Source organism: Magnolia sinica, chromosome 8 (assembly GCF_029962835.1).
Source record: "Magnolia sinica isolate HGM2019 chromosome 8, MsV1, whole genome shotgun sequence".
Classification (NCBI taxonomy): Eukaryota; Viridiplantae; Streptophyta; class Magnoliopsida; order Magnoliales; family Magnoliaceae; genus Magnolia; species Magnolia sinica.
In genome coordinates, this window is record NC_080580.1 from 11,064,315 (window position 1) to 11,086,932 (window position 22,618).

General features: G+C 40.5%; 1 protein-coding gene across 2 annotated transcripts in view; it reads left to right on the top strand.

Annotated features, from left to right (window-relative positions):
* Positions 1-2,781: 2,781 nt before the first annotated feature.
* The window catches only part of LOC131252862 (actin-related protein 5), a 29,486-nt gene continuing 9,649 nt past the window's right edge, over positions 2,782-22,618 (top strand). Inside the window, exons 1-8 of one of the 2 annotated variants that reach the window (XM_058253614.1) lie at positions 2,782-2,936; positions 3,056-3,126; positions 5,448-5,572; positions 9,968-10,012; positions 10,594-10,696; positions 10,869-10,978; positions 12,142-12,251; positions 12,350-12,440. In XM_058253614.1, the coding sequence (XP_058109597.1) occupies positions 2,836-2,936; positions 3,056-3,126; positions 5,448-5,572; positions 9,968-10,012; positions 10,594-10,696; positions 10,869-10,978; positions 12,142-12,251; positions 12,350-12,440 (756 nt within the window). In that variant the 5' untranslated portion in view covers positions 2,782-2,835. Of the gene's footprint in view, positions 2,937-3,055; positions 3,127-5,447; positions 5,573-9,967; positions 10,013-10,588; positions 10,697-10,868; positions 10,979-12,141; positions 12,252-12,349; positions 12,441-22,618 lie in introns of those variants that run through there. The other variant, XM_058253615.1, reaches the window with a different exon arrangement.

Below are 22,618 nucleotides of genomic sequence, written 5' to 3' on the forward strand. Positions count from 1 at the left end.
ACCGTGGGTTCACGACTATTTGATTAAAGTGAAACAGATTAAATTGGCCGGTGAATAGTCCCAATTGTTGATCTAGTGAGGCCCACACCCCATTCTCAAAAGGTTATATCGAATTTAGCAACAAGCTGACATTGTACGAGGGAATAATTGGCAGAGAGTCATTTTTGTTATTTCAAAAGTAAAAGAGTGCCTAGGAGCAATTAAAAAAAAAAGATATGCATTACAAATATGATGTCAACACCTCTATTATGTAATAATTGTAGATTATTTTAATTAATATCTCCAAGGGAGAGTATATTAGGTACCGCCCAGTCTCATCCAAGACAGTACAACACTTAACTATAGTGCCACCTCAATATATTTATTCTATATCCACATCCATTTTAGTAGATCATGTTAGGCATGAGCCAAAAATGAAGAATATCCAAATCTCAAGTGGACCATATTACCGAAAACAATGGTGATTAAACACTAACATTAAAAACTTTTAAGGCCCATTGTAAGTTTAATAAACATCCCACCCGTCACATAAATTTGTTATTTCAAAAGTAAAAGAGTGCCTAGGAGCTATAAAAAAAAGATATGCGTTACAAATATGATGTCAACACCTCTATTACGTAATAATTGTAGATTATTTTAATTAATATCTCCAAGGGAGAGTATATTAGGTACCGCCCAGTCTCATCCAAGACAGTACAACACTTACTATAGTGCCACCTCAATATATTTATTCTATATCCACATCCATTTTAGTAGATCATGTTAGGCATGAGCCAAAAATGAAGAAAATCCAAATCTCAAGTGGACCATATTACAGGAAACAATGGTGATTAAACACTAACATTAAAAACTTTCTAAGGCCCATTGTAAGTTTAATAAACATCCCACCCGTCACATAAACTTAATGAACAGAAGAAACAAATAGCAGCTTGATCCAAAGCTGGTGTCGCCCATTTATATTTAATCACCACTTTTCCCTATGGCATGATCCGGAGAACTGGATATGCTTCATTTCTGGATCATGCCTTAAAATGATCAGGCAAAAAAGGATAGACGGCGTGGAATACATACATCAAGGTGGGCCCCATGGTAAGGGCCGCACCTAATCCGCCCCCGTCCACAAGATCATGGTTTCTATCAGAAAAAAAAGATGAGTGGGCCTTGCATGATGGTGGCAACAGGCCGGTGGAGAGCCAGCCTAGTTTTGGACTTGGCTTAGATCTATCATCATGGCCCGTGGACACTTATTCTTGCATGTATGGCCCAATCACTTTATGGTCTGGATTTGGGTTCAAGTTATTTTAGTGGAGCTGGACCCGGTGTAGCGCAGCCCAGCTTACCCACCTCACCTATTTACACGTGTTCCAACCTACCAATGTGCAGTTCCAATCACTGATTGGCAACTCATCTGGGTCCATTGGAACTCGATTGTCTGATTTGTGTCGGCAGCCAGTACTGAAAATAGGCTCGACTGAAATGAATCACCTCCTGACTCAGCTGAGCTCTGACTCAGGTTCAACTATTGGTTCCTAATCACCTGTCTTAAATTATGGTTCCAAATCTGTTAGGCAACACATGCAAGTTTGCATGTGGACCGTTGATTTCTATTTCTTTGTGCATAAACACAACCAAGTTCTATGTTGCTCATCATGTTTTATATGTAAAGTTGTTGGGGTTTGGCCTGTAGAATCATATAGATATGGATCAGGATAGCAATTTAATGGTGCCAAGCAATCACAAGAGAACACAAAGATTTAATATGAAAAATCTATTTGAAAAAAAAACCATAGCACAAAGCGACAAAGATCTATTATGAAAGCATAAATTACAAAGAAAAAAGACTAACCCGATTCGAACAACCTCCAATTTCACCTATGTTACACTCTTTAAAACCCTAAAAATTATTCTAAAAACCATGTAGAATATTTTAAAAAGCCTTAGCATACCTTAGGATAATCCTAAAGATCCCTATTTATAGTTTATGAAACCCCTCTTTCATACCGTCATTGAAATAGTCCGGAAATCACCTTAAATCACTTCAAATTTATGCTATCTACGTAGCCTTTGACTATTCAAAGTAACCAATAAAAGGACTTTTGACTAGTTGAGCTAGTCCCTCTATTGGTCGAGGATTTCGGACTCAAATATTGGAGACATCGGTTTAACAACAAAATCCACTTCATGCATTAGGCAAGAGCTATTATTTTAACTATACGTACAAAAGATCAGACTAATAAAATACCCAGATAGGTCACACTAACAGAAGTAATATAAAACTACTAATCTAAAACCGCCTTATATATATATATATATATATATATATATATATATATATTGGGTTAGCATGTTAGTACACACTCATGTTAGTACACACACAATGTTAGCCACCCCCGCCTAATGTTTTGGTCCATCTAATTTTTGTATGTTCACTTCATCACCGTACACTCGATTAACGGGCTTGATGAAAGATACAAGCCATGATGGCCCATACAGAAACCTACATTTGGCATACCATCTCCATTGGTTGTGATGGTGTGGCCCACCTGAGTTGTGCAACTTGATTATTTTCTTCCCCAGCTCCTAGAATGGAAATAGAACCTGAAGGGTAGAGCCGATTTTCCGTATATAGCATGATGGGCCCCACAGCCATGGGTGTTTTACGCGCGCTGAGTGAAACAGGTGTTGTACAGCATTTCTATCTGGTTGGGCCCGGCCCTAACCCGAGCTTGCTTTGGTGGCCCAGGCACGTGCACTGCACGCGATAGAATGCAGGACCGAAAGCTCTGAAAGATGGGAGTGTAGGGCGAGAGAGAGAAAGACAGAGAGAGAGAGAGAATGCCATACATAACACGGCCATTGCGACAATCGGATTACAATCTGTTTCCTCCAGACACTCCAATCGTCATCGACAACGGCGCCTCCAACTTCCGAATCGGGTATTTAAAAATAAAATCGAGAAAAAAAAGCAAAACCCTAACCCTAATTCTCCCTCCCCATCTGTCTGCAATTTCTCCCCCTTTGATTTGATTTTCTCTCTCCCTTCTTTGTAATTCAGATGGGCCGGAGAGTCCGATCCCCGCCTCGGCTTCCGCAACGTCGTCCAGCGTCCTCGCCACAAAGCAACTGGTACATTTCTTCCCCCCCTCTCTCTCAAATTTCAAATTTCAAATTTCAAATTTCCTTCTCTTTCATGGAATTCATTGTAATAATTCCTTGTTCTTTTTGGTTATGCTGTTCGACCACCATCTCTATCTCCAAAACCGTCTTTTATGACAAAATGCGAGTTCTAGCGCTTTGATTGTTTTAATGTAGTGAATTAGGGGATTATATGATGGCATTAATGTGATTCCACAAAAAAGAGTTGGGTTGTGATGGGCGCATTTCGAACGGGTGGTTCATGATCGGGATAGCTCATCTTGAAGGACCTGGCATGGATTAGCCACAACCCTAAGGCCACGTTTGGATGCCTGTAAGTTTTTTAAGTCGTAAGTAAGTTACCCATAACTTACTTATAGGTGAAAGAAAGTTACAGGTAATCCTATTTGGGTGTAATTTGTAACTTACTTATAGGTAACTTAGTTTCTGTGTTTGGATAGCCTGTAAGTTGGTTGCAGGTAATAAGAATCATAAGACGTATACTCACACCAACTAGAATTTGAATAAGGGAATCGTTTAAAAATCAAATTAACACATAAGAAAGCTTGGATAAAAATATGCCATTTTATTAAGCCCATATAGTTGAATAGTTGGGCCGAAAGCTTGGATAAAAATATGCCATTTTATTAAGCGTATATAGTTGAATAGTTGGGCCGATTACTAAGCTAAACTAATCATCAAGTGGGCCATAACGGTGGTCCCACGTATATTGAAGGCTTGTAATGAGGAAAAAAACTTAAATAAGGTATGTGGGCCCCACCATGATGTATGTGTTTCATCCGCGCCATCCATCCATTATTCCAGATCATTTCAAGGCATAGGCCTAAAAACGAGGTAGATTTTTTAGGTATATCCAAATCTCAAGTGGACCACATCACAGTGTTGATCGAACACCCACCATTAAAAACTTCTTGTGGGCCCCCAATGTTTTTGATCAAACTGATATTTGTTTTTTCCCTTCATCCAGGTCTTTATAACCTAATCAATAGGTTGGATTTCAAACAAACATTACAATGGGCCCTTGGAATTTTTAATGGTGGACTTTCAATCACTACTGTTTTCCTGTGGTGTGGTCTACCTAAGATTTAGATCTGCCTCATTTTTGGGATCAAGCCCTAAAATGATCCGAAAAAATGGATGGATGGTGTGGATAAAACACATAAAAAATTATGGGCCCCATAGAGCTCCAACTGTTGCCCGTGCCTCACTAGCCAAACTGCGTTTGTTAACCCCGACACATAAATATTCTGAAGAGGATAAAAAAACATAAAAAAGAAAGTTTTTTTTTTTCTCTTAGGGCACGAATCATGCTGGATGAGAGAGAGAGAGAGAGAGAGAGAGAGAGAGAGAGAGAGAGAGAGAGACGCCTTCAATGGTCGCTTAGCCTTCATTGCGTCTAAATGCAGGTGGGCCTCCTTCAATGCAACTGCAATTCTTCCCTGAGATTTTCAATTAAAAAATTTGAATTGTTGCCTGTATCAAAGATACAGGTAACTTGAAAAACGACCTTTATCCCTGTGACATTTTGGCCTCCTCTTGTAAGAAAGTTACAGGTTGAGAGAAAGTTACCTGTGACTTTCCTCACCCAAACACCAGCTGCAACAATCTCACCTGTAATTTTGTTACATTTTAGAAATGTTACAGGCATCCAAACGGCCCCTAAAGTAGGACCGATCAGATGGTTTTGACCATATCATTGGTGGGTTGCTGGTGGGTGGCTAATACAACTGATGAACGGTCTACATTCAATCAGGAAAAGTCCTCCAATAATATAGCTACGATTGTTCAGAGGGATTGTTGGGTTGTGCCTAATCAATGGTGGGGCCCACCAAATTTGTTCTACGTTATTTTGAACTCACCACTATGCATATGGTAATGCTGTAATGGCTGTAATAGTGGGCGTTTAAAGAACTTAAAATGAAAGGAGGGAGAAAAACATGAAACAAGCAATGATATTGGCAGTTATAATTTTAGCATTTAATGTTCTATTGAACCATGGTATACTACAAATCATGCGAAAGCCCATTGAAACACCAGTCATGGCCTCTCTCTCTCTCTCTCTCTCAGAGTCTTTGTGAGACTAGTCTCATAGAGTTATTCCCCAATAAATTCAGCTAAATGTACTTGTATAAATATTTCACTTTATTTCTATGTACCTCACCCATTCTTACCTCACCCATTCTTTCTTTTCTGGTATGATGAGTTGCTCTTTTCATTTAACATGACTATTTCTGTGGTAGGAACACTATACTTTCTCTTGACCAGTTTCTAGTTTGTGTTTTGTAACGCAGGTGAAACTGTCACCATTGTTGGCGATCATGATCCTACATTAATGAAATATTTCGATTGCACACGATCTTCACATCGTTCTGCCTTTGACAGCAATGTTGTTTATCAATTCGAAATAATGGAATACGTAAGTCTAATATTAGTCAGATTGAGTATCATGTTGTCACACTATATATATGCTTATGAATGTGCAGATGGCAATTTCTGTTGGTGCTTGTTTTTGTCTGTACACATGCAAATCATGTTTATTTCAACTTTCAAGTGGTATTAATGTGTGTATATGTGTTTAGCATGACACGCCGCTTGCATGTATATTGCTAATTTTGTTCCTTGTCCGATGGCCTTCTACTCAAAACCTTTGCTTCAAGATTATGATCAGATTCACATTCGAGAAGTTGGGTGGTGGCCATATCATGCGAAGCATGTGGGATTTCTCAATTGGATGGTAAGGAATGAGCTGGTGGATATTTTTATGGGCGACGTCAAGTTCACTTGGACTAATAGGTAGGAAAGGGCTATCATGTCGAAATTGGAAAGAGTTTTGGTTTGCTTGGATTGGGCGGATGATCATACTCTAGTGTGGCAAAGAGGTGTTCTAAAGCTGGTCTCCGATCATTGCCCACTTGTTTTGGAGGTGGACGAGGAGAACTGGGGTCCTAAGCTTTTCAGATTTGAGCTAACGTGGCTGAAAGTTGATGGGTTCCAGAATCTTGTGAAGGAATGTTGCCTTTCTTTTCAAGTTGAAGGCTTTGCGGGGTTCAAGTTACACAAGAAATTGAAGCTCCTTAAAGGCAAGATAAATGAATGGAAAAGGGAGGTGTCGTGGGTGAGGGAAGTGGAGGTTGACGCCATCTTATGAGAAATCCAAGCCATTGATTTGAAGGAGGAAGGAGGCGAGCTTTTGGCAAAAGATAGAGCTTAAGAGTTGAACTCTCTCATGACTACTGAAGCTGCCTATTGGTAGATGAAATACAAAGCAGGCAAAGGTCTCGTGTAACGTGGTTGAAGGAAGGGGATAGAAACACGAAGTTCTCCATAGCATCACTAGTACCTGGGCTAGGAATAATGGAATTCATAATGTGGTTGGTAGATGGTGTGAGTTTGAGGAGAAATCATAGGTTTGCAATACTATTTTGTAGTATTATAAGAATTTAGTAGCTGACAAGGGATGGGAGAGACCTCGGTTGAACAACCTACCTTTCAATCAATTGCTGCCGTCTCAAGCAGATGATCTTGAGAAGGTTTTCTCTTTGGAGGAGATCAAAGCAACAATTGATTCTTTAGGAGGGACAAGGCCCCCTGGCTGGATGGATTCCCCATGGCTTTTTATCCTCTTCTTTTTTTTTTTTTTTTTTTTTTTTTTGAGATCTTGTGAAAGGAGGATTTGTGGAACTTTCTAGCTGAATTTTGGGAGAGAGGCTGGATCTTGTTAGAAATTGGGGCTTCCTTCATAGCCATCATCTTGAAGATTGAAGGGGTCGAATGCTTACGGGATTTTCAGCCTATTAGCTCAATTGGTGGGCCATATAAAAATTCTAGTAAAAATTTTGGTCACAAGATTCTTGTCAGTTTTAGATAAGGTCATCTCCAATTTCAAGGTGCATTTGTGGCTGGTAAGCAAATTATGGACAGTGCTCTCATAGCCCATAAATGCTTGGATCTAAGGCACAGAGAAAGGAATAAATGCATTGTTTGTAAGTTGGACATTAAAAAGGCTTACGATCATGTAGATTGGGGTTTTCTCGGCAACATGTTAGGAAGATTAGGATGTGTGCATAAATGGAAGAATTGGATGCAAAAGTGTGTCTCGTCGGCTTGGTTCTTGATGCTCGTAAATGGCTCATTTGAAGGTGTTTTTCTTAGGCATCGAGAGGCCTTAGGTAGGGGGACCCTCTCTCTCCGATCTTATTCATGGTGGTGGTTGAAGCTCTTAGCAAGACACGAGATAGAGATTAGGCCGTTGGCTCGATTAGAGGATTCAGTGTGAGTAGTAGTAAGCTTTCGGTCTCCCATTTGCAGTTTGCAGATGGCACCGTTCTCTTTTGTAGGGTCCCCACTCATGGCTTAGTGGCAAACACCGAGTGTTTCCACTTTGAGGTCATGGGTTCGATAACCTGTGTGTATAAGAGTTAGCTGTTTGGGGTGTGTTCCACAAGCGATGAGGAGGCCGTGTTGTTTAGGGCTTTTGGGTGTAGGATTGGATTCTTCCCGTCTACATACCTTAGGTTCCCTTTGTGTATTGGCAAGCCTTCCAAACACTTGTATTATACCATATGTTGCTCTTCAAATGCCTGACCTTGGTGGTGGATAGATTAGATAGCTTGGGACAAACTTCTTATGGCAAGGAGCTGAGATGAAGCACAAATTCCTTCTCTTGTAGTGGGATGATGTGTTCAAGCCTGGCAAGTAAGGGGGAGTGGGGATTAGATATTTGGAGCAGATGAACCACACCTTGCTAGGTAAATGGTTGTGGAGGTTTGGCTCAGAGGAAGGTAGGCTTTGGAGAGAGGTTATTGGTGAGAATCTCTGCTCATAACAAGGCTTCAAGTTGGCAGTGGGGAGTCCTTAGGTTGGCGAACAAGTTTAAGTAAGGAATTCGCTTCTCTTGTAGTGACGGGAGAAGAATAAGATTTTGGGAGGATATGTGGATTGGGGAGAATCTGTTGTGTACTCTCTTTCCGAGGTTGGCCAGAATTGCTGTAGACTCGGATGTGACAATTGATAGATGCTACTCAATTATTGGTGGAGAGGTGGTGTGGCCATGTCGAATGAATTTGTTGAACAAGGAAGTGGAGGACCTCCTTCAGCTTCTGAAGTGGCTCCATCACATGAAGCTGATAGTGGGTGAAAGGGACTATGATTTGGTCATTGGAAAAATTAGGCGGGTTTTTGGTCCACTCGTTTTACAATTTTTTAAGCCAATCCCTTCCAAGATGAGTGCAAAGGTTTGCTTTCTTTCGTTTGGTCTTATGGTGCCCCTCCTAAAGTGGCAGCATTTGTATGGTTGGTGGGTAGGAACCGGATTCTTACTATCGATAACCTCTAGAAGAGATCTCTAGTATTTCCAAACTGTTGTGCGATGTGTTTGATGGGGGTAGAGTCGGTGGAGCACTTGTTCATCCATTGTTCTATTGTCCGGAAGGTGTGGATGAAATTTCTTGCATTTTTGGTTTGCAATGGGTAATTTCGGCTATTAGGGGAGAAAGAAATAGTTGATGCTTTCAAAACAAAAGCGGAACGGAAGAGACTGTCTATAAGAAGACCAAGTTGGACTGTAATAGGATTTGAGCTGGACATCGAGTCGAGTCGGACCGAGCTAGGGTTGCCTCGACTCGATCTGGTTTTGAAATAGACCTGACCTGACTCGGCATCGAGTCAACATGCCTGACTTGATCCGAGTTCGGGTTTGGCTTGGATTAATCCGGACTGAGTCCGACCCTATCACAAGTACCGAGTTGGGTTGGGTGCAACGGGTATCCATGAGCTGAAATCACAACTCAAAACCTAGGTGCACCTGCCAGAATTGCTGCCTCACCATCAGCTACACGACATCTCAAATATGAAACGTCAAATCTGCTTATATATATATAGTTCGGGTCTAGCCTGGACTAATCAAGACCGAGTCCAACCCGGTCACAAGTACCGAGTTGGGTTGGGTGCAGCAGGTATCCATGAGTTGAAATCACAACTCAAAACCTAGGTGCACCTGCTAGAATTGCTGCCTCACCATCAACTGCACGACATCTTAAATATGAAACTTCAAATCTGCTTTTATATATATATATATATACACGAGTTAGGTTTCAGATCGAGTTGAGTCAGTATCGAGTTGGATTTCGGGACGAGTCGAGTTACTGGGTGACTCGAACTCGCTCGGTTTGAGTTGGGATCGGACAAAGTCTACTTGGTTCGGATCAAGTCGGGTCTGAGCGAGTCGGACAAGTCGAGTGGTCCCGTGCCTAGATCTAAATAGGATGGGCGTTTTGTAATAATGATATTGACCAAAGTGGTTGGTCATTTCTTTCTGGGATGTAATTTGCTTTTGTTTTCTTGAGCCTTGGTGCTCCCTTGAATAAAATTTTCATTACCTCTTAAAAAAGTTATTATTGCTAAATTTATTAGATAACACATATAATGTACAGCTTCACCAAACTAGTACAAACTCTGGTATAGAAAAACTACCCTATCAAAATGTAATAGATGAGCGCACATGCATACAATATTATAATGACAAGAACAGGTTTGTGTGTTTAAGATGGGGAAATAGAAGTGGATCATCTTGGTACGTGCATGCCTGTCAAATTTCATTGGATTGCATTGTTGTCTATGAATGATTTAGATTTTTTATTTTTATTTTATTTATTTATTTAAATTTTCTTCGAGATGTTTCTTGTGTATCATGTAGGTGTATGAAAACACTATTGCTTTTAAGTCTAGCCGAATTTCATGACATTCTAATAGAATTTACCTGGCCCCTTCTGTTTGGCATTTTCTGGTCTTACAGTCTTTCTTGTCTTTGTAGATTCTTGACTTTGGATTTGAACGTATGGGTGCAGATGGTTCAGAGGTAAATTGAAAATTCAGTAGTGCTGTATTTGATATTCTTGTAGTTAATTGGATAATGAATTTACTGTGGTTAAGGCCTTGCATAGTGCAGTGTGTGCTTTTCTATAGTGATTTATGCATGTACATTCACTTTTGGAACCTCATTGTTTGTTGTTTGTGATCAAATATATACTGGGGTATTATCTCATCGCAGTAATGGTTGGACCTACAACTGATTTTTCAGCAGTAACCTGAGCCAAAATTATCTCATTGTAGTTTTCGACAGGTGAACTCACTAGACGACGGTCTATGCTGATATGTCGACCCAAAAACCTCACCACTAGAGTGATGAGATGATTCCTCGGTATCTTACCAAAATGGTTCGCACTAAATTGTTTGATCAACCAGATGCATATTTTGTATACACATGCATGTGTGCATACATATGTATGTATGGATGTTAGCAGGTATGATCTGTATTCATTTATCATTATGTACATTCATTTGAATTATGAGAATTAGCCCTAAGTCAGGTTTTGGGTTCTGCTGACATGCTCACAAGCTTATATTGTTATTCGCATGTTAAATTTGAGCGCAGAACAGGTGGACCATCCCATCCTGATTACAGAGTGTGCCTGCAATCCAATTCAGTCTCGTAGCAAAATGGCAGAAATTCTCTTTGAGACATATGGTGTACCATCACTGGGTATGTTCCCCTGAAAGTTCGTCAAATATTTGTCTATACAGCTTTCTGCTGGCTTCGATGCCCATGTGAAATGTATAACCTACTTGGAGACCAAGCTTTTATCTTTACATACCATAATTTTTTGTTGTCTGTATCTATTATTTTCTAATGCTGTTTAAGCCTTGGATTGCAGCTTTTGGTGTTGATGCTGCATTCAGCTACAAGTACAATCAACAACTCGGACTGTGCTATAATGATGGTCTTGCTGTATGCTCAGGATTCACAACCAGTCATGTTATCCCAGTGAGTTCACTAATCCCTATATGTGTTGGACATTTGTAGGATGGGCGTGATGTGCACTGTATCTATCGTTCCATTCACAAACTTTCTGTAGGAGCCTCAAAGACCTAAGATGCTTTCAATGTGCAGCTCAATACGGTTGCCCTAGTGCACTTGTCAGGAAGGTCCTAGTTCTTTGGAATCATGAATAGATTGTGCTCTTGTATCAAATGCTTCATATCTTGTAGAAGTCATCTTTATGATGTGAGTTTGTCTGAATATGATAGGATTTTGTATGGTCCTGTCCTTTATTCAGCTTCCTTACCTGAGTTTATTTATTTTTTTTTCTTCCTTTTTTCCCACCAATGAAGGTGCCTTATTGGCAAATGCATATCTTCACAGACACTTGTACTCGGGGATATTGAAAGTTATAAATCTATGGGACATGCTTAGTGACCAATCACACGATTTGAAGGACTAGCATCATGCTCATTGCCATGGCCTTTTACCACCCAGATCATGGTCATGTATTGCTGCTGTGATGCATTCATGCATCCAAGAATCACATGTCATGCATACGAATTTGATGATCTTCAGTTGGATCACATACAGTCTGCTATAGCTGGTCTTGCTAATTGCATGCAGTAGAACTCTGTTTTTTTTTAGAGGAAATATACAATGTTCTATTGGGCATCTGCTCAGTGAGCAAACTACACAGGCAGGATGACCTTTCCGTGATCCAAATCACTCGTCTAGTGGGTCCCATGGTGGATGGAAGATACCCCAAAAATTCTCCTGCTTTGGGTGATCCTAATCCTCTGAGTTGGTCTCTGTGATATACAGACCATTGTTGTAATTATCCATTTCATCTGATTCTAGGATAAGCTGATAAGGGAGCTATTGGCTCATGGACCATCCCATGACGGGGCCTACCTTACAGGTATATCTTGTATACCAAAAAGCAGGCCTACCTGTATTACTGCTGAGTCAATAAAATTGGGGATCCTTTATCATTCGTGTTTATTTACACGTTAAATATATTATTGCTGCATTATCAATGTTGACATGTTATTTGGCAATATTCATGTTTGCATGCTATCCTTTTTCTTAATGGGACCCCTAAATTTTAGCTGAATCCTTATTCCTTGTCACATGTACTGATGCTCTGATCTTATTCTTTCCTTCAGTTCATTTATGGGGAACCTGTTATTGAAGCATGCTGCAGAACTAACATTGGCGGATATCATGTCACTGACTATTTGAAGCAGCTTCTTTCACTTAAATACCCACATCACATGTCAGTTTGTGTTCTGACTTCTGATTGCTTTTACTTATGGAACTGGCTTATTCTATATACACTGACTTCTTGTCAGGTGTGGATATTTATGTCAATAGGACTAGCATTACATGGGATAAGGTTGAAGACCTGAAGATGGAGCACTGTTATATAGCTCCGGATTATGCTTCAGAACTGCAATTGTTTCAGGTTTGAAGCTCAATTCTTTCGTTATACCATATGCATACATTTGAAAGAGTTGAAATCCAACTAATTCTTCATGAGGAATTATAGCGTCCTGTTCATCAGCAGACATAGTTTGCTGGTGCACAAGATTCCTTTCATGTGGGCCTGTGCACAGGATTCCTTTCATGTAGGGCCTGTAGTTCAGTATGTTGGTATTATGTGCCCCAGGGAGCCAATGATGATCGCCATGACCATGTATATAGATGCAGACATGTTTGGTTTACACCATGTATGAGATGATTAATGTGAGGGATACCTCAACCATCTATATTTTATGGATTACATTGAGGGTTTCCTTTGGTCGTCCTTAGGGAAGGTGAGTTTGGACACAAAAACTACTGACCAAGGGTAGGGCTGTTAACGGGTTGGGTAGGGGTCAGGTCCTATAGTTAGTAGCCATACCAATCTAATCAGGCTCTAGTCTTTCTGTGTCCGGGTCCTTTTGGGTCTAGGTCTCATTTTGAAGACCTAAACTTGAATTTGATTAGTGTGGGTACCCGTCGTTGCCCATCGGGCCTTTAGTTTAGGTTTCTAGTTGTTTTGGGTGAAATGAGAGCATTTACACAGTCAGGTCCACCTGATGGATGGCTTTAGATGACATAGGCATGTGCCCTTTTGATACATGCTTGGTGTGTAAATGTGCTCCTATACATGCCTAGGGCTTTGGTAACCTTATTCCATTGCTAGAATAAACCATCCATATATATATATATATATAAACTGTGTGTGTGCAGAGAGAGAGAGAGAGTCAAGTCCAACTAGTTGGATGTCAAACCAGCATGGAAGTTGACAATTAATTAATGTCAATAAATATGAGGTGGACCACACAATTAGAAGAAGTGTACATGGAAAAGCTCATCATTCAAACTATTTCCTTTGGTGTGGCCCACATGAATGACTAAGGGGCCTGATTTTTGAGCCCTAGGACAGTTTTAGTGTGACAATTAATAGTTGCAATGGATTCAATATAATAATCACATTGGGCCCTGTAAACATCAATGGTGGACATCTCTCCCAACTGTTTCCATTGTTGTGGCCCACTTGAATGACAGATCAGACTTTTTTGTGTCGAGGCCTACCATGGGATTACATAGCTCATGGTCGGAACGGATCTCACGTACACATCACAATGCTCCCCTTCAAAAGTCAAGGTTGGGCATATGTCTCGCACCTATTCCTAGGAAACAACATTTATTCCCAAAAAGAGAGTTCCTACGTCTAACCTGTTGTACCACAAACTATAGTCCACCTATATGATAACTTCCGAAGTATTAAGTGCATGTGAAATCCAACCCTTGCAACAGGTCGGCCCCACCACGAGGATCACCTAGTGCAATGGTCATTCCTATCTACACATCAATTGGGCCACACCATATTAAACACCTTGACATTGGTACATAGCGAACACAAGTGTGTTCCACTCAATGAGTGGCTGATATGGAGTTCTTCAAAAGGTAATGATCATGATGGGGTCAACCTATTAGATGGATTGGATGTCATATACACATGAAAGGTTGGAAGTTATCTCTGGTTGGACCATGAGAATTGCCTAATGCAATGGTCATTCCTATCTACACATCAACCGGGGCACGCTATATTAGAAAACATCTAGACATTGGTAAAATAGCAAACACAAGTGTGGTCCACTCAATGAGTGGCTGCTATGGAGTGTTTCAAAAGGTAATGATCATGATGGGGTCAACCTATCAGATGGACTGGATGTCATATACAAATGAAAGGTTGGAAGTTTGGTTGGACCTTAACCTTTAGTCCAACCAGCTATACTTGAGACCTTTAGAAAAAAATGAGTTTTATGGATGCCCACCCTTGATTTTTGACGGGGTCCACTGTGATGTGTATGTGAGATCCACTTTGACCATTAGATGTGTAATCCCATGTTGGGGTCAGAGTAAAAAATCAGGCTAACCTGAAATTTAGGTGGGCCACAACAAGGGTAATAGTTGGGAGAGAGACCTTCACCTTTGATTTTTACAGGGCCCATTGTGATGATTATATTAAATCCACCCTAACCATTAGATGCCACACTAAACTTAGGCTTGAGGCCCAAAAATCAGGCCTATCAGTGATTCAGGTGGGCCACACCCACACATTAAGGGAAAGAATTTGGAGGGTGAGCTTTACCTTATACACTTCCAATCGTATGGTCCTCCTTAATCACGAAAAGGGATGATTTCTGGCCTTGGGCCTAAAACGGGGTGACGCACTTGATGGTCGAGGTAGATTTCACATCAACGCTACAGTGGGGCCCAGTTGAGCCACCATCTTTTTCTAGAGTGAGGTGAAAAACTGTACTCATGTATATTTATTAACATTAATTAACCCCCGGTTTCTAAGTCCATTGGACTTAGGAGTTTCTCATATGTATATATTTCATTAAAGCTAATTGGACCTGATCCGGACCTAACCTGATTTTAACTCAAACCCAATTGGGCCTGATTTTAACCAGGTCCCAAAAGCTGAGACTTGAACCCAACTCGATAAGTCTAAAAAATTGGACCCTCACCCATTAAAATTGGGTCGGGTCCATTGGTCACCCATGGTTATGGGTAACCATTGACAACCCTAGCTAAGGGAGAGTAGTGTTTCATGGATCTCAATGAAAGGTCTAGCTAAATTCCATAACCATAGTAGTAGGAATGGGCAATCTGTGAAAGGTCATCTCGTGTGTGGGAACAAACGATGAATTAGGATGGGATAATTGTGCCATGGCACTACCCCATATAGGAGTGAATGTAAGTTCTTGTGTTTGGGTCCAGCTGAACACTTACATTGGAAGGTCACATCAAGACTTTGGTCTGAGAGACCCAACATGCTCGGATTGCATCGACTTGATCATGTATTAGCTTCTGATTAATCCTTAGACCTGAGGTCATATGGGGAGTATAAGCTCCTGGTGTTTTGTGCTTGGGCTCACCTTGGGAGGTTATATTAGTGGTTGACATACATGTGTGGTTGGGTATATGCATCAAGAATGCGGTTGTGGTTCATATGCTCCAGCATAAGATCACCGGTTACCTTGAGGAATTTATTAGTGGTTTAGATTTTAGTGATTGGATCATTTATTGGGTGGTTTTCTAGCTAGGCTTGGCACTATAGACTTTTGATGGTGTAGGGCAATACGGAAGTTTGTAGGGGTGAGGGAGCACCATGCCGTGTGTACCCTTTGAAACCCTAACTCCTTATAAATAGATCAAATAAAGCAAGAGAGCTTTGACGTTCCTAACCCTTGGACGTCAAAATTAGAGAGAAAATAGAAGAAAAATGAGTATAGAAGAAAGAAATTTCCACTCCATCACACGTGGGGTCCACCTTGTGGACGGCTTTTTGGTGCATGCACCCAACTGTACCTTGGGTATGCATGGGGCTCTGTGCTCTCCTCTTTTGTAGGATACACTGGGGAGAACTACATTGGGGGATCTACATTGGATTTCTATAGTGATCACACAACACGAATTTGAGGTAACATTGGGGCCATTGATTTGTGTTTTTTGTTTGTTTGGAGCTTGATAATATTTAGATGGAGATTCTAATTAGATTTTAAAATCAAGATTTTTTGCAAAAAATGTACACTTCTGTGTATTCATAACAAAATGTAGACTTGTTAATCAGGGTTGTCCGAGGGCATCATAATGTCTCTATAGCCATTGGGCATTAGGTGTTTCCTATGACCATTGAGCATCAGGTGACTCATATAGTGGGGTTGGGTCATGGCTTGTCCATGAGAGGTGATGGCGTTAGATAGCCATATAGCTAGAAAAGCGTCGTATGATCATTTAGCCTGTGAGGCATTGATAGTTGATATCTGCAGAACCCCTAAGCTCTTTTGGCTATGAAGTTGGAGTGTTTGCAACTCCGTTTGTGAAGTTAAGTATAATATGCATGCTGTGCACCCAAGAATCATGCCATGCAAGTGGCTTTCATTAACATCTGGAAATAAATTATATTTCGGACTGTGGTTTGGCACAAGCCCTTAATTACATCCCTTGGGAAAACCCTTAATTAAAAGGTAAAATTAGAGGAAGCTATCCTTCACGCAGGATGGCATTATTAGTCATAATCTATGGTCCTTCGTTTTCGGAATGTCTGGATCTTTGATCAGGGAAGCTCACTATGTTCTTAGTGCACATGAGTGGTTGGTTTGGTGGTGTTGTGGGCTTGTCACGCTGAGGTGAAGCTATGATTGCTCTCTAGTACCTATCGGATGAAGACAGGACCCTTTGCATCAGGCCCAAATGTTGCATTAGGTATGTGCCTTTACGCAGAGAGCTAGAGTGTGAGAGAGCTGGTCTCATGGTGGTGTGCCCTTGGTCCTTGGGCGAGGGGCTAGGGATGAGTCCCCACACACTACTGCCGATGTCGTGATTGGTATGTGCTATAGCGCCAAACTCTCCATTTTATGGCCCGATGCATATGGTGCTATGGCTACCCTGGAAGAACCATAGGCACAGGGTCCTCCCAATGAAGGTGGGTGGAATGTTTAGGCAAGTGAGGCTCACTTGGTGAGTATTTGGGCCTGAATTACCTTATTGCAAAAGGTAGTTGTTCTCTATCTGACTTCTTTGATCTATATGTTACACTGCCTCAAAATGAGTGCTGAGCTATTTATAGGCCGGTGTGGTCTGATTTTCTCAGTGGCAGGGTCTATTTTCCCGTCTTAGCAGTCTTGCCATGGAGGGCTTTGTGCGTGGCTTAGGGTTTGCTAACTAGCTTGCTATTTAGTCATTAAGGCTTGTTGTTGACTTACAACGCATGCAAGATAGTGATGTCTTGGGATGACACAATGTTGCCGTCGGACGTGTGGGGATCATTTTCACTAAGTATGAAAATTTCCATGTTAACACCGGGTCTTTCGAAAAATTGCCAACACAGTAATCCAAAATGTTGATCTAGCGATGGCCTTACTATGGATGGTGGGACGCTATAGCAGTTTATATGATTGAAAATCCTAAATCTTTAACATGACACTTATTTTCATATATTTTCTTCTCTTTGGCTGTCTAGTTTAGGCCGCCATATTGACATGTTGGGATCTTCTAACCTGGATGATTTCAGTGACACCTTCCATCTACTGTGGGGTATATCCAAGGTATTTAAAAAATGGTTACGTAATGGCCATTATGGCCAGTCTATAACGGTAATGGTGGGAACTGTTGCACATTATGGGGCCGTATTAGGCAATGGCCAGTATTGGCCATTACGGGGCTGATACAGTTTTAAAAAAAGGCCGAACAGCCGTTATGGCTCATATAGTAACGGTAATTATGGAGGCTGTTACGGTCACCAAAACCGTTGTTGAATACCTTGGGTAAATTAGACAAATGGGCTTACCAAACCTGGGCCTTGCGGTATTGAATTCTGCGTGTTAGCAAACTATGTATTTAGTGATGCACGCCTTGAGATTGTACTTTTCGGTACTTAGGATTAGATCATTGATGAATGTTGGTTATTTTATTTCGAAGTTATTATTTTATTAATCTCTCTCTCTCTCTCTCTCTCTCTCTCTCTCTCTCTCTCACTACATAGACATACACACAAACTATATATATATATATATATATATAAGTACATATATCTTTTAAGCGCGCACACACACACACAGCCTACAATGCTATACCGGGGTAGAGTTTGACCATGCAACATGGGTTTATAATTATGGATGTTTGCATTAAGAGATAGGAGAGGGAGTGAAATTAATAGGATTTCGAAATATTGTTGCATGAAGTGCGAAGCAAAGTGCCGACAAATTCAATTGCGGGAGTGGGGAGTGTCTCTTTCAAAATGTAAAAAAAATATAAATAGTATGAAGTAGGAGTGACTAGTGAGAGTGGGAATCATAATCAAGGATTTGGATCAGAAGCGGCACCTAGTTAGAAAGTTCTTGCAACTAAGGTTGGAAACAAGGTGATAGAGTTTAAAAGGAGAGAAAACGATGTTAATAGTAATAAATTGAAGAAAAAAAAGGAAAGTGGAATTTTGAAGAAGTTAATGTTATGTGGAATGAGAGGCTGAGTGCATTTGGAAGTGTAGAAAGAAGTTTTAGGATATTTACAAGGAAAAGCTACTTATAAGGAAACTACGTGGTGGAATGATAAAGTCTTAAAAACCATTATCGTTAAATAATCATGTTTCAAGGCCTGACAAGGGACAAGAAAGGAAAATTTAGATGAAGATAGAAACACCAAAAAGAATGCTAAAATGGCTTGAGGCTAAATGTATGGCATATGATAATTTGTACAGTAGATTGCAGACGAGAAGGTGAGAAAGATGTCTTCAAAATTGCAAAAATGAGAGAAAGGGTAGGGACCTAGATCATGTTAGATGCATTAAGAGCAATCACCAAGGGTATTGGTCAAGGATGGTGAGATAATGAAAGGTGGAGAAGCTACTTGAGAACTTTTAAAGATCACTCGGAAAGCTTAGGGATGGAGGAATCATAAACTCAAATGAGGTCAAAGGGCATATGTTCTTTCATAGGATTAGGATTTCTAAAGTGAAAGTCGCTTTGAGAAAGATTAAAACTATGACCAAATGGTATATCCATAGAGGTTTGGAAGTCTGCTGGAGTTACTTTTGGTGACACAAAGTTGTCAATAAGGTTGTAAGATCAAAGAAATGCCAGTTGAATGGAGGAAATGAATCATTGAATTAATAATAAAGGAGACAATTCCACTAACTATCATGGAATTAAACTTATGATTACTCTGAAACTTTGTGAGAGTGATACTGATTTCCACTGTTGAAACCTTTCTCGGCCCTGCAGTGATGTTTATTGGTCATCCAAACCGTTAATAAGATCATACAGACGTGAATGAAAGGAAAATACCAATATAAGCTTGATCCAATCATCCAAGACTTCTGTGGCCCTCAAGAAATTTTCAACGGTAGATGTTTAATTCAACTGTTTTCTACGGTGTGGCCCATTTGAACATTGTATATGCTTTATTTTTGGGCTAAAGCCCCGAAATTATCTGATAGAATGGATGGACGGATCGGATAAAATACATAAATCATGGTTGGACCGTAATTAGCTTAATCAGTATGGTAAGCGTAGTGAGTTACTTTTAAGTGACGTTACCAAGTTCTGTGGGTCCCACGGTAATGTATGTGTCGTATCCACACCGTCCATTCATTTGGAAATATTATTTTAGGGCATGACACAAACATTTAGGCAAATATCATCTTGATCAAAAACTCTTGTGGCCCTCAATAAGTTTGTAATGGTGGGCGTCACTCTCTCCACTGTTTTCTGTGGTGGGGTCCACTCGAGCTCTGGATCTGACCCATTTTTTTTGGCTCATGCCATAAAATGATCTCTTCAAATGTATGGACAGTGTGGATACAAAAAACACATTATGGTGGGACCCACATAACTTGGTGACGTCGCTTGTGCCCCATCAATGAGGGGCCGATCATACAGACGTGGTTGATTGGATTGCGTACTGAGTTACTCAGTACGCTCATATCGTGTTGAATAAACTCTGTTGGGCCCACCGTGATTGCACGTGGTTTATCCACGCCGCCCATCCGTTTTTACTGATCATTTTAGGTGTTGAGCCCAAAATTGAAGCATATCCACAACTTAAGTGGACCATACCACAGGAAACAATGAAACTATTAATTTCCACCGTTGAAACCTTTCAAGGCCCACAGTGATGTTTGTTTGTCATCCAACCTGTTAATAAGATCAATCGGACATGGATGAATGGAAAACACAAATATCATCTTGATCTAAAACTTCCATGGCTCCCAAGAACCTTTCAATAGTAGAAATTCAATTCACACTGTTTCCGTTGGTGTGGTCCACTTGAGATTTTGATAGACTTCATTTTTATGCTAAAGCCCTAAAATTATCTGTTAAAATGGATGGATGGAGTGGATAACACCAGCTCCGTGGCTGGTGGTTGGTGCTCTGTGGGCCCGACCATGATGTATGTGTTTCATCCATTCTATCCATCTATTTTTATAGATCATTTTATGTTATGAGAGAAAAAATGAGGTATATCGAAATATAAAGTGGACCACATTACAGGAAACAGTGTTGAATGAACGTTGACCATTAAAAATGTTTTGGGAGCGATAAAAGCTTTGGATCAAGCTGATATTTATTTTTTCCCTTCATCCGGGTCTTTTTGACCCAATCAACAGATTGGATGTTAAATAAACAGTACAGTGGGCCTTACGAGGATTTTAATGGTGGATATCCAATCATTATTGTTTTCCTATGGTGTGGTCCACCAGATGACTTGGATACCTCGGATGGGCGACTAGAGCCACATGTTACGGCGGAAGCAGAGACACAAGGGATTGATGTTAACGCACATGTGGAGTAGTAGAGGTCTCTTGCTGAGGCATTATACCCATTGACGAGGAGGCCGGATGGCAGCCCGCGACAGTTACTATTATGCGGGACACGTGGCGGGGAGACATTGTTTGACACCGAGACCTGAGTCAAAGAGTGATGCGGGGAATGAGTCTGGTGATGATGATGGCGGCGATAAGGGTGACGATGACTTTAATGACAGTAATGATGATGATAATGATGATGGCGACGGGGATGGTGGCGACGCGGGTGAGAGTCAGGATAAGAGGCCTCTTAGCCCTTTCACCGGGCTTTTCACCGGGGAGGAGAATTTCGATCATTCCACGCAAGACCCTGATCATGGTTCTCGTCCAGGAGAACCACAATCCCGTCTTATTTACAATATAACATACACGCGTCAAAAGCTACTGCAGAAAAAGCAGACTCATAAACTTTCAGATTTTGAGGGGCTGTTGGCAAAATGTATGAGGGACACAAGCGTTCGTGGCAGGCGAGGTGACTCTAGATTTGGATCACGGACGAGGGAGAGGAGCTCGAATTACAGGCCACAACATGAATCTAGATCACAAACACAGGAGAGTAGCTCGATTTCTGTGCCACAGTATGGGCATGGATATGGACCTAGTGGATATGCGACAGGTGACTCCAGCAATTACGGCACATCAATTTTCAACCATGGTCAGGAGTTCACTTCTGCATATGAGCAGGGATATGAGCAGCAGTATGGATATGACCAACGATATGGATACCACGGAGCTTCATATGTGCCCTTCCCAGATCCATATCAGTTACAGACTGTGACGATTACGCAGTACCCACGGATGGGCCTATTGATTCGGTTCGGAGAGGATGAGTACCAGTGTTATGTCAGGGAGTATCTTAACTGGCACCATTTTATTATGACCTGGGCATAATATTGTCGATTTGTGGAGCAGCAGTACTATGCCCAGCCCCGTCGAGATGGAGATGATGATTACGAACCACCGCGCAATTCTATGTGGGTCTAGACCACAACTAGTATCCATCATTGATATGTATATTTCTCAAAATTTACTCTTCAGTTCTTCTTTTACTTTTCAATGAATTGGTTGTGTTTTCATACATGACTATGATATATTTATAAATATCATGCATCCAATTTAAATATAGTTGCATTAGTTCAGTTAAACATCATATAGCTTAGGACCCTATACAAAGGAAAATTATTATGTGCATCTTTTTTTTTTTTTTTTTTTTTTTTGAGATGTTATGATTTAAAAGTGTGTATTAAAGGCTTTTTTTAACAATCCCCGAAGTTTCATTAAAAAATTCAACCGTTTTCCCAATGTTTCCCCATGTTTCCCAAAAAGTGCGATAAATTATGCGATACAAATGATATATCCCGTGCAATAATCGATATGTATCTTTATCCCAAGGGTGCGATACATGGTGCGATACTGATATTTCGAACACTGATTAAGAATATGTACGAGGGAGTGGTAACAAATGAGAGAACCACTAATGGAGAGACTAGTGTTTTTCCAATTACTGTAGGCTTACGCTTGCCTGTTTGTTTTATCAATTAGGCTTACACCGGCCTGTTTGTTTTATCAATACGACAATAATGTAAAGGAAATGGGCAACTATTACAAATTACTTGTATCCTGACATCAGTTGCATTTAACTACAATGATGGCAAGTCTACATTGTTTGATTTATCCATGGTAAAATTGTAATGATGACTATTTACATTACTTCAATGTCAAATCATCATAAAATAAATTGATGTTACTATTTGGATTGAAGATTTTTATAGTAATAC